Below are 18,584 nucleotides of genomic sequence, written 5' to 3'. Positions count from 1 at the left end.
CATCTGTAATGGTCATTTCTTCAATTCCATTGCCACTTTCTTATCATCTCTAATCTGGACTTTTCTGCATATGTGTGTCCATCTCCAGTTCCTGCAACTGAATCTCTTCCTTTTCCTCTCTGATGGTTTCTTGTTTTTTTCCCCAAGACCTCTCTGATGGTCTCTGATGAGACAGTGTTGACTGACCCATTTTTGAGAGGTGGAGAGAGATGGTATGACCTCCCTCCCCAGTGAAGATGCACTTACTACACTGAGAACTGTGTATGGTCCTTCAGTTTTTAACAAGTAAGTGTGTGCGTGTGTGTGTATAATGGCAGGGGCAACTTTCAAGATATGGGTCCTGGGCAAGGGTCCTTTTGCCTGGGCCTAAAGGCATCACAGACCATGAGGTGTTGGGAGAAGGAAGAGAGGAGGGACTCATTATGATTTTTGTAAGTCTTATGTAGTTTGGGCCAGTTTCCATAAAAAGCATATTAAATGCCATATCTTACAACTGCGTCAGTATAAAGGCAAACATACTCCACTCTGGTTCATTGGTTTCTATTCATTATTACTACAGTCACTTTTGGTTAATATTTTAAAATAATGTGTAACATTTTTGTAGAATCCTAAAGGTATTGTCAGCCTAATTCTGTGTATGTGTTATCCTGGTAGAAGGATAACATGCCTGGTAGAAGTCATCTCTGGTTGAAGCTGAGAAACAATCCTGAGAAAGGATCTGGGGTCTCCTGGGGTGACAGGATAGCCCATGAAGGAATAGAAAAGTGACACCTGAGCAGTGAGCAGAAGGGGTGGCAATAACTTATCCCTGGTGACAGGAATGGGGGGGGTGGATAAAACTAGGGTATAGTATAAACAGTAAGTATAAAAACTGCTGGCTTTGCCTTATTCCTACAGAACACACACATTTCCTGCAACCTACCTGGCTGGGTTGGTCAGGTAGTGGAGAGGCTGGACCACATTGTCACTTGCAGGGACAGGACTAGGGGCACCCACACAATTTCAGGGGGCAGACCCTATACTAGTAATTAGGGCAAGTCACATTTTAATGAAATATTTCAAAACTCAAAATGAATGCTGAGACACAGAGGAAGACTATAGTATCTCAGGGACCTGCATGCTGCCCAAACTCTGGAATGTAAGTCCTGAGATTTTCACACATGGTCCTGAGGGAAATGGGGGCCAGGAAGGTAAAAGATCACATTTTCAGAGAGAGGATCGTGTTGGGCTACACATGGGGAGGAACAAAGTGCTTTTCACATTCCTCAGTCCTTCATCCATGTGCTCTCCAATGAATTATATGTGAGCGTGTGTGTACATGTGCATGTGGGTCATGCATGTGTGAGTGAAGAGGCTCCCTAAAGCAGCTATTTTGATCAGACAATACAAGAAGATTTTTCCATTTGCAGATACTTTATTGAAATGAAAATGTACTCGAGGTTTCAACAATTGTCTTGCAGTTAATAGATCAAAAGACAAAAAAGGAAAGGAAAGTTGTGGTTCCTATTAATCAGCAGTCAGTTTCTGTCCCTTCTCTATGGTCCTCAGTGCCCAAGGTCATGTGCAAGGTTAAAACGTAGCACACCACACACTTTTATATATTATGTTCTGGAAATAAAAAACAGAGATGTGCATCATCAGTTTCAACAAAGAATTGTAAGTCTCCTCTCAAATACAAGGAAATGTGACGTTTTTAAGGTCCGGTATGGCTTTACATGTTAGAGATACCCCAAACAGTCTGATACCAAAACTATTACCTTTGAGACCCAGAAAAGAATGGAGATGCGCACTCCAACTGATGAGTCTAATCAAGGTTTTTAAAGAAAAAATTCCATTATCCTTGGTTGCAGGGTTTTTCAGGTTTTAAGCTGTTTAAACTCATGGTAAATACACATAAACTGATGGTAAATCCACATAACATAAAATTGACCATTTTCATCATCTTAAGTATATAGTTCAGCAGTGTTAAGTATGCATTGTGGTGCAACCAATCTCCTATACATTTTCATCTTGCTTTGGAGACTCTATACCCACTGAATAATCCCCATTTCCCATACCACCCCGCTCCTAGAAAGTACTATTCTACCTCCTGTCTCTAGGAGATTGGGTACTTTAGAAAATGGATATAAATGGCCTCATGCAACAGTTGTCTTCTTTTACTGGCTTATTTCCTTTACCATAATGTGCTCAAGGCCCATCCATGTTGTGCCCTGTGTCAGCATCTCAGTGAAGAACACTTTAACCTTTTGCTTTGGCAATATTTCTCTATTGTCTACCCTGGAAGGTTTTCAATGGCATATTAGGATAGGGAATAAAACAGAGAGAACCAACACAGGGCTGATAGTTGTTTTACACAATTCCACCCCCATGACTGATTCATACCCTTGACCTCTACTTGTCATTCATGGTATCTTAACGTAATAGTCAAGGAATCCAATCACTTATACTAACACATTGGGATTACTTGAAAGTGCATTTAAGATTTTTTAAATAAGAAGTACAGGATCTTTTTCACCTAGGTTCTTCTGGATTCTCTTAAAAATTCTTGTGAATAGTTTCCTCTTTGTTTCTAAGAATAAGGGTATCTTTTTTGCTGCTGATTTCAAGTGAGGTCCTTATTGAGAATCAGATGTTTTTTACCTTGATAGAAAATGTGTGCGTGTATCTGTGCGTGTGTGTGTGTGTGTGCGTGTGCGTGTGTGTGTGTATGCCTGTGTGTGTTTTTCCCCTATTTTGGCCTTTTTAAAATTAATCTTTCTCTAAAGATTCCACAAAGTGAAGAGACAAGTCAGCATTGGGACCTTGGCTGACTTTCTGGATGCACCCACAATTTCACATGCACCCACTATTTCACATGCACCCACAATTAAATTCACTGAGATAAAATAAGGCCTGTGTAACACTTGCTGTGGCACAACGAGTGACAAACTTAGAGCCTGCTTGTCCGTGTCCAGTGGTTTGAAAGCTCATTAAAAGAAGCCATAGTTACCATCAACTCTCCAGCCTTGCTCAGAGTTTCATCTGACTGGCCGAGAAAACATTCTTTCAGTTGTGCTATGGCCTCATCAGTCATAGGACCATCTGAGAAGGGCTTCAAGAAAGTTTGGTATTCATCCACGCTCACTTGAGAATCGATTGTTTTGTTAACCACTTCTTCTACAAGTGGGCATCCAGAACCTGGAAGAAAACTTGCAAGTGAGGTCTCAATTATGTAAGTGTGAAGCTCTTTTTGGGAGTCCTGAGGACATCAGTCATCTTTTCCCATCTAAATAGACACATACATTTAGAAAGATTACACTGAATGGTCTTGAGTTCCCAATTCTAGCCAACTGAACTCAGGATCTAAGGATTCCTTTAAGCCCCAAAACATGTATGCCTCCTCCCCAGCCACACACTATTCCGAAGTCCAGAGAAGCAAAACACGTAATCATGAAACCCGAAGACACTGGAGAAATGAGACGTTCTGCACTGGAGTTTGGGGGAACAGGAGGTCTTCCAGAGGGACCTGACATGATCTTCACCCTCAAAGTTGCCCTCCGCACACAGGACTTACCTGCAAAGCAGTAAAGGGGGAGGGCAATCAGCACAAGGACTCTCAGCAACTTCATAGTTGAGCACATGGTTGGCTGATCAGACAGGGAGGATAGAACTAACTCTGGTAGTGAGCACCTAGGAGTCCTCCTTTTATTCTCCTGTTCACCACTTTAATCCCTCCCATGAATGAGGGAATGAGTCACACATGAACCTGGCTCTGGACCAGGAAAACAGCAGGAAGAATCAACTGCAATCCAGACAGCCTGTGCTCTGTTTGTAGAAACCAAGGAGACAGAGCTTGTTGGACCCAAAACCATTCTGACACTCAATAATGCTACATGGCTTTAGATGAAATTAATGCAAAAATGTTTGCTAACTAATCAGATTACAGCAAGGTGAGTCTGTGTTGTTATCCATGTTGTTTTAGTATTAGCGTGGTCTTCATAACCTTCTCACATTCGTCCCTCCTCCTTCAAGGTCCATGCTCATGCTCATGCTGGCTTACCACACCTCTGGGATCAGTGCAATACCACATACAGCCTCATTTGGAAGACTTCCTCACCCACAGACACTTCATTAAGGTGCTTGATGTTTGAGAAACACTCACAATGTCTCACTCTCTCTGAAGGTTTTTTTTTACAAAGAATATCTCATTTAATTAACTCAATATCATAAATTCGATCTATGAAATTTTTACCTCTTTAGGATTTTTTCCTACCAATTCAAAGGATGATGTGAAGCAATAGAACAAGTGGTTGCTCAGCAGAGGCAGTGCCGAGGGTGGAACAGAGACCAGGTCTGGGCTCAAGTAGATGTGGATTGAAACCTTGGATGCAACACTTAGTGACAAAGTGTCCTTGGACAAGTGAAACTGTGGGTCATGTCAAGCTTCCTTTTTCTCATTTCTAAAATGAGCAGGAATAAATCCAGGCCTGGTTTTACAGGAATGCCAGACACTCTGTAAAGAGCTTATTCAGGACTTCAAATAAGGTAATCATGAATAAATGGGAGGTTTCATCAATTCATTACTCCATCCATCACCCAAACATCCATCCCCATCCAACATTCCATTCATCCATCCACCCACCCACCCATCCATCCACTGCTCAACAGTAACCATGAGCTTCCCCCATGACAGGTCCTGTCCTGTGTGACCCAGATTCAGTTGTTCACCAGGACTCTGACTCTGTGAACATCTCACAAGGGAGGCAACAAACAAAACAAGCAAAAATCCCACAAATGAATGAGTGACATCAGTAAGCGTTTGTTCTACTGAACAACAAAACAACCATGAGGAGCAGTGTCTTGTACAGAGGTCCAGGCCAGCTACAGGAGGACGGACTTTAAAGCCTGGACAAGTGGACAATGATATCAAGGGGAAGATCTAGGAAAGAGTGTTCTAGGCAGAGGGAACAGCAAGTACAGAGGCTCTGGATCATTTGGTATTTGGCAGGATAAGGAATTCTGGAACACTGAAAAGAAATTTAAAAAATAAATAAAAAATTTTAAAAAAGGGGCTTTAAGTCAGGCCCCCAGATGATGCTCAGAAACTAGAAAAATCAAGGAGCCTTCAGTTTGGGTGTTTGTGTGACACTAATTGATCCCCTATCAAGAAAAATCATGGCATATGGGTGTATTTGTACAAGTACAGATTTTGCCCTGATTACTTTGCATCATGGTAGAGAGAGAAAGTAGTGACAAGAGAGAGTTATATTTGGCCTGTCTTCAAGGACATGGAAGACCTGATATATACTCATACCAATATTTTGGTCATTTGAGGACTTCCCATATGTCATAAAAGTAATAACAGTCAGTGAGAGCCATTTTTCTCAGTGTTTCTTTCATGCATTGGGACAAAAGCCTATGAAGGAGTTATTTTATTTATTTTATTTTATTTTTTCAGTGTTCCAAGATTGATTGTTTATGCATCACACCCAGTGCTCCATGCAATACGTGCCCTCCTTAATACTCACCACTAGGCTTGTCCATCCGCCCACCCCATCCTCTCCAAAACCCTCAGTTTGTTTCTCACAGTCCATAGTCTCTCATGCTTTTTCTCTTCCTCTTATTTCCCCCAAATCACTTTTCCTTTCCTTCTCCTAATGTCCTCCATGTTATTGCTTATGTTCCACAAGTAAATGAAATCATATGCTGATTGACTTTCTGCTTGACTTATTTCACTCACCATAATCTCCAGTCCTGTCCCTGTTGATACAAAAGTTGGGTATTTATCCTTTCTGATGGAGGCATAATATTCTATTGTATGTATGGCCCATATCTTCTTTATCCACTCATCTGTTGAAGGGCATCTTGGCTCTTTCCACAGTTGGGTGATTGTGGACATTGCTGCTATGAACACTGGGGTACAGATGGCCCTTCTTTTCACTACATCTGTATCTTTGGGATAAATACCCAGTAGTATAATTGCAGGGTCATAGGGAAGCTCTATTTTTAATTTCTTAAGGAGTCTTCACACTGTTTTCCAAAGTGGCTGCACCAACTTGGATTCCCACCAACAGTGTAAGAGGGTTCCCCTTTCTCCACATCCTCTTCAACATTTGTTGTTTACTGTCTTGTTAATTTTGGCCATTCTAAGTGGTGTAAGGTGGTATTTCAATGTGGTTTTGATTTGAATTTCCCTGATGGCTAATGATGATGAACATTTTTTTGTGTCTATTAGCCATTTGCATGTCTTCTTTGGAGAAGTGTCTGTTCATGTTTTCTGCCCATTTTTTGACATGCTTATCTGTTTTTTTGGGTGTTGAGTTTGAGGAGTTCTTTATAGATCTTGGATATCAGCCCTTTGTCTGCACTGTCATTTGAGAATATCTTCTCCCACTCTGTGGGTGGCCTCTTTGTTTTGTTTGCTGTTTCTTTTGGTTTTTGGAAGCTTTTGATCTTGATGAAGTCCCAAAAGTTCATTTTTGTGTTTGTTTCCTTTACCTTTGGAGATGTGTCTTGAAAGAAGTTGCTGTGACCGATGTTGAAGAAGTTACTGCCTATGTTCTCCTCTAGGATTTTGATAGATTCATGCCTCACATTAAGATCTTTCATCTATTTCAAGGTTATCTTTGTGTATGGTATAAGAGAATGGTCAAGTTTCATTCTTCTACATCTAGCTGTCCAATTTTCCCAGCACCGTTTATTGAAGAGACTTTTTCCCACTGTATATTTTTTCCTGCTTTGTCAAAGATTATTTGACCATAAAGTTGAGGGTCCATATCTGGGCTCTCTACTCTGTTCTACTGGTCTCTGTGTCTGTTTTTGTGCCAGTACCATGCTGTCTTAGTTTTCACAGCTTTGTAATATAGCTTGAAATCAGGCAACGTGAAGCCCCCAGATTTTTCTTTTTCAACATTTTGAAGGAGTTATTTCAAAATTTAGATATTCTTAAGTGGTTTTAAATGGTAAGTTAGTGATAAGGATCAACCTTGCAGTATTTGAGAAGATACCCTACATGTTTTTTCACTAATTGTGTAGAACCGGTTCTGCCCCTCACCTGCAGGATTGTAGGGACATTAACCTCAGGTGTGTTCTTTGGAAGTGAACTTCTTCCTCATTAAGATAGTGCCAAAGTCTAGAACTTGGGGAGGGAGGGAGTTACACAGGCCAGCAATGTTAGGAAGTGCCTAGCCTTGGAGACATCTTGAAGGCAGTGAGATATTGGTGGTTCACAGTGTACGAGCCATTCCTAGACCAGGCTCATTACTTGCCATGGGCCAAGTCTGCTATGAAGTTTTCAAGGCTGTATCTCTTTGTATACTGGGAATAGTCCTGGGATTGTAATAAGTCCTCAGGACTAGATTGGGCACAGAACAGGTGCTGTGTACATGGCAGTCACTAGTGATTCATTTTATAAAATTGAGAAATCTCTTATGATGAACCTTGAAGGACTAGTAGGATCATCAGAGACCACTGGAAACTCTGTTGAACTTCACGTTCTCTTGAATGATCTAGAGAAGGTCATTTTTTTCTTTTCTTTTCTTTTTTTTATTTTCAGCATAACAGTGTTCATTATTTTTTCACCACACCTAGTGCTCCATGCAATCCGTGCCCTCTATAATACCCACTACCTGGTACCCCAACCTCTCACACCCCCACCACTTCAAACCCCTCAGATTATTTTTCAGACTCCATAATCTCATGGTTCACCTCCCCTTCCAATTTCCCCCAACTCAATTTCCCATGGGTGTTTATGCATTTTCAATGTTCAATAAAACATGAATGGCAAACAATAGTAGAGCAGTCACTTGAGACAAGGTACTGAAGCAAACCTTCTTTAATCTTGTCATATGCATAGGAAGAAGATGACATTTATTTTTCTGGAGGGGATACTTTAGAGTGTGAAAGAGGTCACAAAATGGATAGCATGCCAGCAGAGCAGCACAAACCAGGATTCTACTGAGAAATTTATATAACATGTATGTTCACCCTCCCTTGGTTGGCAACCTCCTCTGCTTCTTCAGGTGTAATCTGAATGCAGCCTCTTTACACAGAAGATTAGGAGAGACTGAAGAAAAGGCCAGGCACTCTGGGTTGATATGTGGTAGGTTTAATAGCATAGGGAGTTTACATACAAGGGTTGTTTAAGGTATCCACAAGATGGGTAGATATCTACACCCACTTGCCAGAATCAGAAAGTTTACAGAGAAGCTTTAAGTGGGTTCAGTCACACACCCAGTTCAGAGGGTTTCAACAACACATTGATATCTCAAGGCATTGGTTTGTGGCAGCTTCTGGGAGTGGACCAAGCAAGTGGAGCCTACATTTCCAGGACAGGGGAAGTGGGTGAGGAGACTCCAATTGCCTGGGTTCAACTATGGGTCAACTAGAATTCACGTCCTGTCCCCCAACACATCGCCATAATGTGAACATATCATTTCTCCCTAGCTGCAGACAACGGGATGAGAGAGGTCAAGTAAGTTGACCAAAAGTCCATGCTTGTAGGTGGCAGCTGGGGTAAGGAGTCTGGTATTGTGGCTGAGAAACAGCTGTTAACACTATTGACCTCCTTTGTTTGACCTTTACAGACGTTCCCCTTATGGCTCAAATACATTCTTGTGATCTTGACACACAACTGCCCATGTGAACTCCAGGTTGATTTCTGTGTAAGCCTGCCAGGTTTATGTGGAGGCCTTGTTCCCCATGGACTCCCCTCAACACTGTCCCTGCCTTAGTTCCACAGGACTGAAACTCTTTATTCTTTCCCAATATCACATTAAAGACAGCCCTCTTCTTGTGCCCTTCATGACTCCAAATCTCTAGATCTCCCTTGCCAAGACTTGGCTCTCTGTGTGTAGCTATTTCATGACATCTTTAGTGTCCTGATCTCATGGTCCTTCCTCCCTGTTATGGTCCTACATGGTACCATGGTACCGCCTGTGTACCTCTGGTCTTTGTGTAATGATAGTGATACAGTAGGTGCTTAATTAATTGTTGTATAACTGCCTTTCAGGACAGATTTTGGATTTCTACAAATATTTCACTTATATTATTTGTTTTATTATTAGGTCCATTTAGAAAGAGAAGCACATGTGCTCGCTTCGGCAGCACATATACTAGAAAGAGAAGCACATTTAAATTTGAATCTTTAGTGAAGTCACGGATCAAACCCCACACTAAAACCAGTCACCAGCCTGTCATTCTGGTGCTAACACCACCTTGTTTATGTTCCTTGATGAGGACTTTGGTGTCACAATAGGGAGAGGGCAGGTGAGGGAGGAGAAAGTGGACTGGGCCACCTCAGACTCCCTGTTCCCCAGATATAACCATTACCTTGAGCCAATGTAACTTTGATCCAATCTATCCCGGATGCATCTGATGACTTGGGGCCACAAGCCGGATTTGGAAGCCAAGCCAGGATCAGTTGTCACCTCCAGTAAATTCTCCTTGGCTTATTCACCAAAACCATGAACTTTATATAACACTGCAGTGCCAAGAAATGTGGGGCTAGTTATTTAATCCCCACAGACATGTGACAGTTCGTATGGATCACTAGATAACTACTCCATTGTCTTCTATACTGAGTTAGTAAATTTCCCTCCACTATGTGCCCAACTTTTCTTGCCACCTGTAGTCATGCACAGTTGTGAACCTCTGACTCTCAGAAGCGTTACAAAGGGTATATGGGAGAACTGATAATATGTATTTTCACTGTGAGAACAGTGATTTTTTACTGAAGCTGTCAGACTCTCTCCTTTCATCTATACCTGTAGACACTTGTCAATGTCTGGAGATGTTTTGGGTGTCCCCACAGGGTGGGTCAGGCTCTGTTGGCATCAAGCAGGTAGAATCTAGAGCTCTTCCTAAATGACCTGAAATGCTCAGGACATTTACTCAGAAAGACCTTTTCATGCTGAAAGGCAATAAATCCTTGGTTGAGTAACGCAGTGCTCGAGAAATCCCTAAAAACATTTGCCCCATGACAAAAGATCAGTAATGCTATGTCCCACTAAGTGGACAGTGGACAGTGGACAGTGAGTGGAGTCCCAGTGCAGACAGGTGCCAGCAGGAGTGTGGGCATCTGTGTCACTTGGTGCACAGAACTCATCTTGTTTTTCTTCACACCCCTGGTTTCTCCATTCTGTCATCCACATCCTCTTTGTCCTTCAAAATCCAACTGAGTCTTCACTTCCTCCCAAAGTCTTCCTTCAGAGAGAACGGTCAGCTCAGAAGGGCTTTGTTGAATGTCTTATGGCCTTTGAATTCTATGGTATGATTTCGTTCTTAGGAATATTTTGATATCTTTTTCTCTTCTATCTTGTCATTTGTCACGATAGTTAAAAATGTTCCTTTATAAGTCCCTGAGTTTATTAATTTTACAATGGTGAAACAAATGAATATTCCTGACAATACCAGGCTTGAAGGATTACAGAAGTAGCCACAGAAAGGTCTTAAAGCAGGAGATGTCTTGCTAGCTGAGTGAGAGAGCTTGGGACTCTTGGTCTCAGGGTCATGACTTTGAGACCTATGTTATATATAAAGATAACTTAAATAAAAGTAAATTTATTTATTTTTTTAGATTTTAAGATTGTATTTTTTAAAATTTAATTTTATTTTTTCAGTGTTCCAAGATTCATTGTTTATGCACCACACCCAGTTCTCCACGCAATATGTGCCCTCCTTAATAACCACCACCAGGCTAACCCCCGCCCCCATCTTCCTCTCATCCAAAACCCTCAGTTTGTTTCTCAGAGCTCACAGTCTCTCATGGTTTGTCTCCCCCTCCAATTTTCTCCAATTCACTTTTCCTGATTATATCTGGAGACATACCATTGTAATTCTCTGTACAGGTCCTTTGGGTTGCAAATGCTCCTGTAGCTAGTAATAATAGTAGCAATTAAAAGAGTAGCACTAATTTTTATTTGCTAGCTATGGCAAGAGAATGTGGAAGTGCAATTATCATCTTCAATCACTGTTACTAATATACAAGCCATTAAGTTTCCTATTTAACAATTGAGTCAACTAACTTGCAGAAAGTAAGGAACTTGCTCAATCTTGTTCAGTTTGGAAGCCAGTAGATCTAGCTCAGCATAATTGTATGTGAATTAAAAAGTAACAAAGTGGTGCTCTCAGTCAGGGGAGACTGGAAGGGGTGACATGTCAGATGGAACATAGGCAAATGACAGTGAAGTTCTCTGTTTGGACCTCAGTTTCTGACTCAACTGAGTCCTCTGGGTCATGACCCTCAAGCTAGTTTCTTCATCTTTCTCTCCAGTTCTCTTCTTCTTTTACTTTTTTAAAAGGATAATTTATTGACAACAACAAATGCGGGTGGGGAAGTGGAACAACAGGAGCTCTCATTTACTGCCTGTGGGAATGCAGAATGGTATAGGTATTTTGGAAAACAGTTTAGCAGTTTCTTATAAAAGTAAGCATAGTGTTACCATACGATCCAGCTATTGTGATTCTTGGTATTTATGCAAAGGAGCTGAAGGCATGTCTACACAAAATCTGCACATGATGTTCATGACATGTCCATTTATAGTTGCCCAAATTCAGATGCAATTAAGATGTTCTTCAGTAGATCCATGGATAAAGAAACTGGTAACTTCAGACAATGGAATATAGTTTTAACATCCTATGGAACTGATCTCTTAAAGAAGAGCTACATGTAAGCCATGAATGGGCATGGAAGAACCTTACATAAATATTACTCTTCTCTTATTATATATAAGAGAAGCCAACCTGAAGAACTCTGTGGATCTGATTACAACTTCATGACATCCTGGGCAGGCAAAATTATGAAGACAATAAAATATCAGCAGTTTCCATTGGTTGGGGAGGAAAGAAGGATGTATATATAGAGTGCAGAGGATTTGCAGGCTGGTGACACTACTGTGTATAAGGTTATGATGCCAGATACCTGTCATTATGTCAAAAACTATTTGTCAAAACCTATCAAATGTACAGCCTGAGTGAAATCTAATGTAAATTACCGACCTTGACTGCTAAAGTTGTGTCAATATAGGTTTGCCAATTTTGAGAAGAATACCATCAGGTGTGGCATGTTGATAGTGTGGGGGGCTGTGCAGATGTGGAGGTGAGGGACACATTGGGACTCTATGTGCTCTGCTTGATTTTTTTGTGAATCTAACACTTCTCTAAAACCATAAAGTCTATTAAAAAAAGGGACATCTTATTAAAACATTCTTTTTCAGCAAGAAAATAATTAGAAAAACAATCAATGGAATTGTCAGCATATATAGATAGTTGATTAAGGCATGAAAATCTAGGATGGAAGGGAGAAGATGGCAGCAGAGTGGGAGACCTCATTTTATCTGGTCTCTTGAATTGAGCTGGATATCTATCAAACTATTCTGAACACATCTCAACATGAGATGTAAGAAAATATACCTGGATCTCTACAAGCAGAAAAGCAACTATTTTTTGCAAGGTAGGAGGTGCAGAATCTTGAATCTTTGGGGGTAAATGTTGGAAGATAAACTGAGGGGGCAGGGAGCCTTTGTAAGCCAGCCACTAGAAAGTATTATAATGCCAGAGTGCAAAATCAGGGCCTTTAGAAATCTGCTCCAGTGAGAGACATCCCAATCTGAAAAAGACACAGGGGATAATAGGGCAGAATTCTAGGTGGATCATTGTGGTCTCAGGATCCCAGGAGACTCAGAACAAATGGGAGCCTGAACCAATAGAGTGCCCAAGCTGTTGAGTGGGAAGACTGGTTATGGTTAGTGAGCCCAGAAGGGACCCCCAGGTCTGGTCACATAAACCATGAGCCAGACTAGTAGGGATACCATAATTTGGCTGAGCACCCTGAAAAGAATTAGAAGGTGAGGGCTGTTTAACATCCTGGAAAGATACAAAATGGCTATGCCCATGACTGGGCAACAGCTCTCAGGGTGGGAGTGACCCTGGAAAGGACATGAGGGTGGCACCCAGCCATGACCTGGGAACAGTAGAACAGGATGCACGGGAGCCCACAACTGCTGGTGTAGACACTTGAGGCTCTAGGCCAGAAATTCCTGCAGGGCCACATTTGCTCTGACCCTCTAAAGAGCCACCTGACCTAGATCCTCAGGTTTGTGGTCCCCTTTCTTCAGTAAACCCTCCAGGTCAAACCGTCTCCACTTCTATGTTTACCAAACTCCACAGGTTTGAGCTTTTCTCTCCTGCTGCCATGGCTTGCACATGCACCCTCCTCCATGGATCTCAGGTCATGGCTGGGTCCACCCCTGTATGCTTTCAGGGGCCATAATGCCCTGAAAGTCATGGACTTTCATGGACAGTCATGGACACAGCTTTGGTGTATCCCAAACTCCCAAATCCTGTGGTTGTGAAGAAAAGAGAAAACTAACTCATAGCATAAGAAGAGAGACTTAGAGAATTTAATGATACATTGAAAAGTACCAATATCAGGATCATTGGGATCCAAGAGGGGCTGGAGAGAGAGAGAGAGCACTAGAAGGTATATTTGAGCAAATCATGGCTCAGAACTTCCCTAATTTGGGGAAGGAAACAAACATTCACATCCAAGAGACAAAGAGGACCCCCCCCCAAAAAAAGGATCAACTACCCAACATATAATAGTAAAGCTTGCAAATATTAGAGCCAAGGAAGTTATCCTGAGAACATCTAGGGGGAAGAGATTTCTTACATTCAGAGGGAGGAACATCAGAATAACATCAGACCTAATCAGAGAAACCTAGCAGGCCAGAAAGGCCTGGCAAGAGATATTCAGGGTACTAAATGAGAGGAACATGCAGCCAAGAATACTTTATCCAGCAAGGCTTTCATTCAGAATGGAAGGAGAGATAAAGAGTTTCCAGGACAGGCAGAACCTGAAACAATATGTGACCACCAAGCCAGTCCTGCAAGAAATTTTAAGGGGGATTCTGTAAGCAAAGAGAGACCCCAAGAGAACCTAGACCAGAAAGCAACAGAGACAATCTACAGATAGAGGGACTTTATAGACAATACAATGGCACTAAATTAGTATCTTCCAAAAATTACTCTGAGTGTAAATGGGTTAATGCCCCAATCAAAAGGCACAGGGTATCAGATTGTATAAAAAGCAGGATCCATCCACATACTGTCTAAAGAGAGACATTTTTGAACCTAAAGACACCTCCAGATTGAAAGTGAAGGGATGGAGAAGAATTTATGACACCATTGGACCTCAAAAGAAATCTGGGGTAGCAATCCTTATATCAAACAATTTAGATTTTAAACCTAAGACTGTAGTAAGAGATGTAGAGGGACACTATATCATCCTTAAAGGGTCTATCCAACAAGAAGATCTAACAGTTGTAAATATCTATGTCCCAGGTGTGGGAGCAGACAAGTATATAAAACAATTAATAACCAAAGTAAAGAAACATAATAATAATAAATTAATAATAGGAGACTTCAACACTCCACTCACAGCAATGGACAGATCATCTAAGTACAAGATCAAAAAAGAAAGAAGAGCTTTGAATGACACATTGCACCAGATGGACTTCACAGACATATTCAGAACATTCCATCCTAAAAGAACAGAATACACATTCTTTTAGAGTGCAGACAAAACTCTTTCCAGAACAGATCCCATAATGGGTCACAAATCAGATCTCAACCAATAGCAAAAGACTAAGATTATTCCCTGCATATTTTCAGACCACAATGCTTTGAAACTGGAACTCAACCACAAGAAGAAATTTAGAAGGAGCTTAAACACCTGGAGATTAAAGAACATCCTGCTAAAGAATGAATAGGTCAACCAAGAAATTAAAGAAGAACTTAAACAATTCATTGAAACTAATGGGAATGAAAACACATTGGTTCAAAACCTATGAGATACTGTAAAGGTGGTTGTAAGAGGGAAGTACATAGTCATCCAAGACTCTCTCAAAAAATCCCAAATGCACAAACTAACCTTACATCTAACGGACCTGGAAAAGGACAGCAAAGAAAGCTAAACCAAGGTAGAGAAGAGAAATAATAAAGATCAGAGCAGAAATAAATGAAATAGAAAGTAGAAGAACAGTAGAACAGATCAATGAAACCAGAAGCTGGTTCTTTGATATATTTTTTTTTATTGTGCTATGTTGATCACCATACAGTACCTCATTAGTTTTTTAAAATTATTTTTTAGGCCATCTGTACCCCAATCTTCATAGCAGCAATGGTCACAGTTGCCAAACTGTGGAAATAACTAAGATGCCCTTCAATGGATAAAAAAGATATAGTATATATATACTATGGGGTATTATGCCTCTATCAGAAAGGATGAATACCCAACTTTTGTAGTAACATAGACAGGACTGGAAGAGATTATGCTGAGTGAAATAAGTCAAGCAGAGAGAGCCAATTATCATACGGTTTCACTTATTTGTGGAGCATAACAAATAGCATGGAGGACATGGGGAGTTAGAGAGGAGAAGGGAGTTGGAGGAAATTGGAGGGGGATGTGGATCATGAGAGACTATGGACTCTGAAAAACAATCTGAGGGGTTTGAAGTGGGGGGGTGGGAGGTTGGGGTACCAGGTGATGGGTATTATAGAGGGCACGGATTGCATGGAGCACTGGGTGTGGTGAAAAAATAATGAACACGGTTATGCTGAAAATAAATAAATAAATAAATAACCCTACCCCCCTTCTCCCAACCCCACTCCCCCCAGCAACCCACAGTTTGTTTCGTGAGATTAAGAGTCACTTATGGTTTGTCTCCCTCCCTATCCCATCTTGTTTCATGGATTCTTCTCCTACCCACTTAAGCCCCCATGTTGCATCACCACTTCCTCATATCAGGGAGATCATATGATATTTGTCTTTCTCCGCTTGACTTATTCCGCTAAGCATGATACGCTCTAGTTCCATCCATGTTGTCGCAAATGGCAAGATTTCGTTTCTTTTGATGGCTGCATAGTATTCCATTGTGTATATATACCACATCTTCTTTATCCATTCATCTGTTGATGGACATCTAGGTTCTTTCCATAGTTTGGCTATTGTGGACATTGCTGCTATAAACATTCGGGTGCACGTGCCCCTTTGGATCACTACGTTTGTATCTTTTGGGTAAATTGGAAGGGGAGATGAACCATGAGAGACTATGGACTCTGAAAAACAATCTGAGGGGTTTGAAGTGGCGGGGGGGGGTGGGAGGTTGGGGTACCAGGTGGTGGGTATTATGGAGGGCACAGCTTGCATGGAGCACTGGGTGTGGTGAAAAAATAATGAATACTGTTTTTCTGAAAATAAATAAATTGGGAAAAAAAATTCCAAAAAATAAATAAATAAATAAATAAAAGGGAATAAATAAATAAATAAATAGATAGATAGATAGAAATAAAAAATTAAAAAAAGACAAATGGATAAAGAAAATCAAACAAACAAACAAATAAAAAACCACAATGACACCACCGTACACCAGTCAGAATGGCTAAAATAAACAAGACAGGGAAAAATAAATGTTGATGAGGATGTGAAGAAAGGGGAACCCTCCTACACTATTGGTGGGAATAAAAGCTGATAAAGGCAATCTGGAAAACAGTGTGGAGGTTCCTCAAGACATTAAAAATAGAGCTACCCTATGGCCCAGCAATTGCACTACTGGGTATTTACCCCAAAGATACAGAGGTAGTGAAAAGAAGGAGTACATGCCCTCCAATGTTCAAAGCAGCAATGTCCACAATAGTCGAACTGTAAAAGGAGCTGAGATGCTCTTTAACAGATGAATGGATAAAGAAGTTGTGGTTCATATATACAATGGAATATTACTCAGCCATTAGAAAGGATGAATATCTACCCTTTACATTGACGTGGATAGAACCAGAGGGTATTATGCTAAGTGAAATAAGTCAATCAGAGAAACACAATTATCATATGGTTTCACTCATGTGGAAGATAGGAATAGTGCAGAGGACAATAGGGGTTGTGGTGGGGAAACCGAATAGGAAGAAATCAGAGTAGGAGACAAACAATATGAAACTCTTGACTCCAGGAAACAAAATGAGGATTGCGGAAAGGGAGGTGGGTGGCGGGATGGGGTAACAGGGTGATGAGCATTAAAGAGGGCACATGATATGATGAATACTGAGTGATATACTCAACTAATGAATCACTGAACATTGTACAAAAACTAATGATGTGCTATACCTTGGCTAATTGAATTTAAATTAAAAAAGAAAATCTAAAATGATATACTAAAAAAGTATTAGAACTGATTAAAGTTCATTATGTAGCTGAGTATAAGATCACCTTGTAAACACCAATGACTTCTCTATAAACCTGCTAACACCATTCAACATCATGGAAAAAATGATGTCATTGGGAACAGAACAATAGCAGCAACAAAAATATGTTAGAATAACCGAAGTGGAAATAGGCAAACTTTAAGGATCAAATCATGGACTTTTACTTACAGATCTAAAAAAGAATCTTAAAATAGAGGCACACACTTTGTTCCTGTAGGAAAGAGTAGAGCATTTAAGGATGTCCACTCTTCTCAAATTTGTTTACAAATCCAATCCAGCTCTATTCAGAATCCTCACTGGGCAGTTTTACACTGTGTGTTGAATTCTGAAGTGCTGGTTCTTTCAAAGTATAATGTACTCACTCATTGAGCAGTGTGTAAGGACCCAACTTCAGGATCCAATTATGGGGTTCAAGCTCAGCTGTTTTACTTTTTACTTGTGGGCACATCAGCAGGATGTTGACCCTCTTCACCTGGTGCCTCACCTGCAAAATAAGTTGATAACAACACTGCCTACCTTACAGGATTTATGTTAGGATAAATGAATTACTATAGAAAAAATGCTCAGCTCAGGATCTGACAGTAATTTCAGCTACCATGTTTATGTAACAAAAAGGAAAATATACAAAAAAATGTCAAACAAAATAAATCAGCTCACTGCCAAGTCAAATCTCAACTTGAATGTAACTGATTCCACCAATGAGAAATGTTTATTTATCCTAAAGGCTAACAAAGTGTGCCTTTGAATTTGGTTTTGGTTCCTTTGGGATTTCTCTCACTTTAAAATGGGTTTCTCTAAGTCAAGCAGAGAAAGACAATTATCATATCATTTCACTTATGTGGAACATAAGGAATAGCATGGAGGACATTAGGAGAAGGAAGGGAAAAATGAAAGGAGGGAAATCGGAGGGGGAGATGAACCATGAGAGAATATGGACTCCAGGAAATGAGTTGAGAGTTCTGGAGGGGAAGGGGGTGGGTGGATGGGTTAACTTGGTGATAGGCACATATTGGAATGAGCACTGAGTGTTATGTGCAAACAATGAATCATGTAGCACTACATCAAAATATTATGCCTGCATCAGAAAGGATGAATCTCCAACTTTTGTGTTAACATGGACAGGACTGGAGGAGATTATGTTGAGTGAAATAAGTTAAGCAGAGAAAGTCATTTATCATATGGTTTCACTTACTTGTGGAGCATAAGGAATGACACGGAGGACATTAGGAGATGGAGAGGAGAAGTGAACTGGGGGAAACTGGAGAAGGAGATGAACCATGAGAGACTATAGATCTGAGGGTTTTGGAAGGGAGAAGGGTGAGAGGATGGGTGAGCCTGGTGGTGGGTATTAA

At 40.7% G+C, this 18,584-nt stretch overlaps 1 protein-coding gene across 1 annotated transcript; it reads right to left on the bottom strand.

The window, feature by feature from the left end:
• Nucleotides 1-1,569: 1,569 nt before the first annotated feature.
• On the bottom strand, nucleotides 1,570-3,608 carry SCGB2A2 (secretoglobin family 2A member 2). Its single transcript, XM_044261172.1, has 3 exons — nucleotides 3,554-3,608; nucleotides 2,990-3,177; nucleotides 1,570-1,608 (listed from the first exon to the last, which is right to left on the bottom strand). Exons 1-3 carry the CDS (start codon nucleotides 3,606-3,608, stop codon nucleotides 1,570-1,572), a joined length of 282 nt encoding a protein of 93 aa, XP_044117107.1.
• Between the last annotated feature and the right edge of the window lie 14,976 nt (nucleotides 3,609-18,584).

The sequence above is a fragment of the Neovison vison genome, chromosome 7, assembly GCF_020171115.1.
Source record: "Neovison vison isolate M4711 chromosome 7, ASM_NN_V1, whole genome shotgun sequence".
NCBI classification, from domain to species: Eukaryota; Metazoa; Chordata; class Mammalia; order Carnivora; family Mustelidae; genus Neogale; species Neogale vison.
Note: the sequence above shows the minus strand (reverse complement) of the source record. Positions and strands in the feature narration are given on the sequence as shown.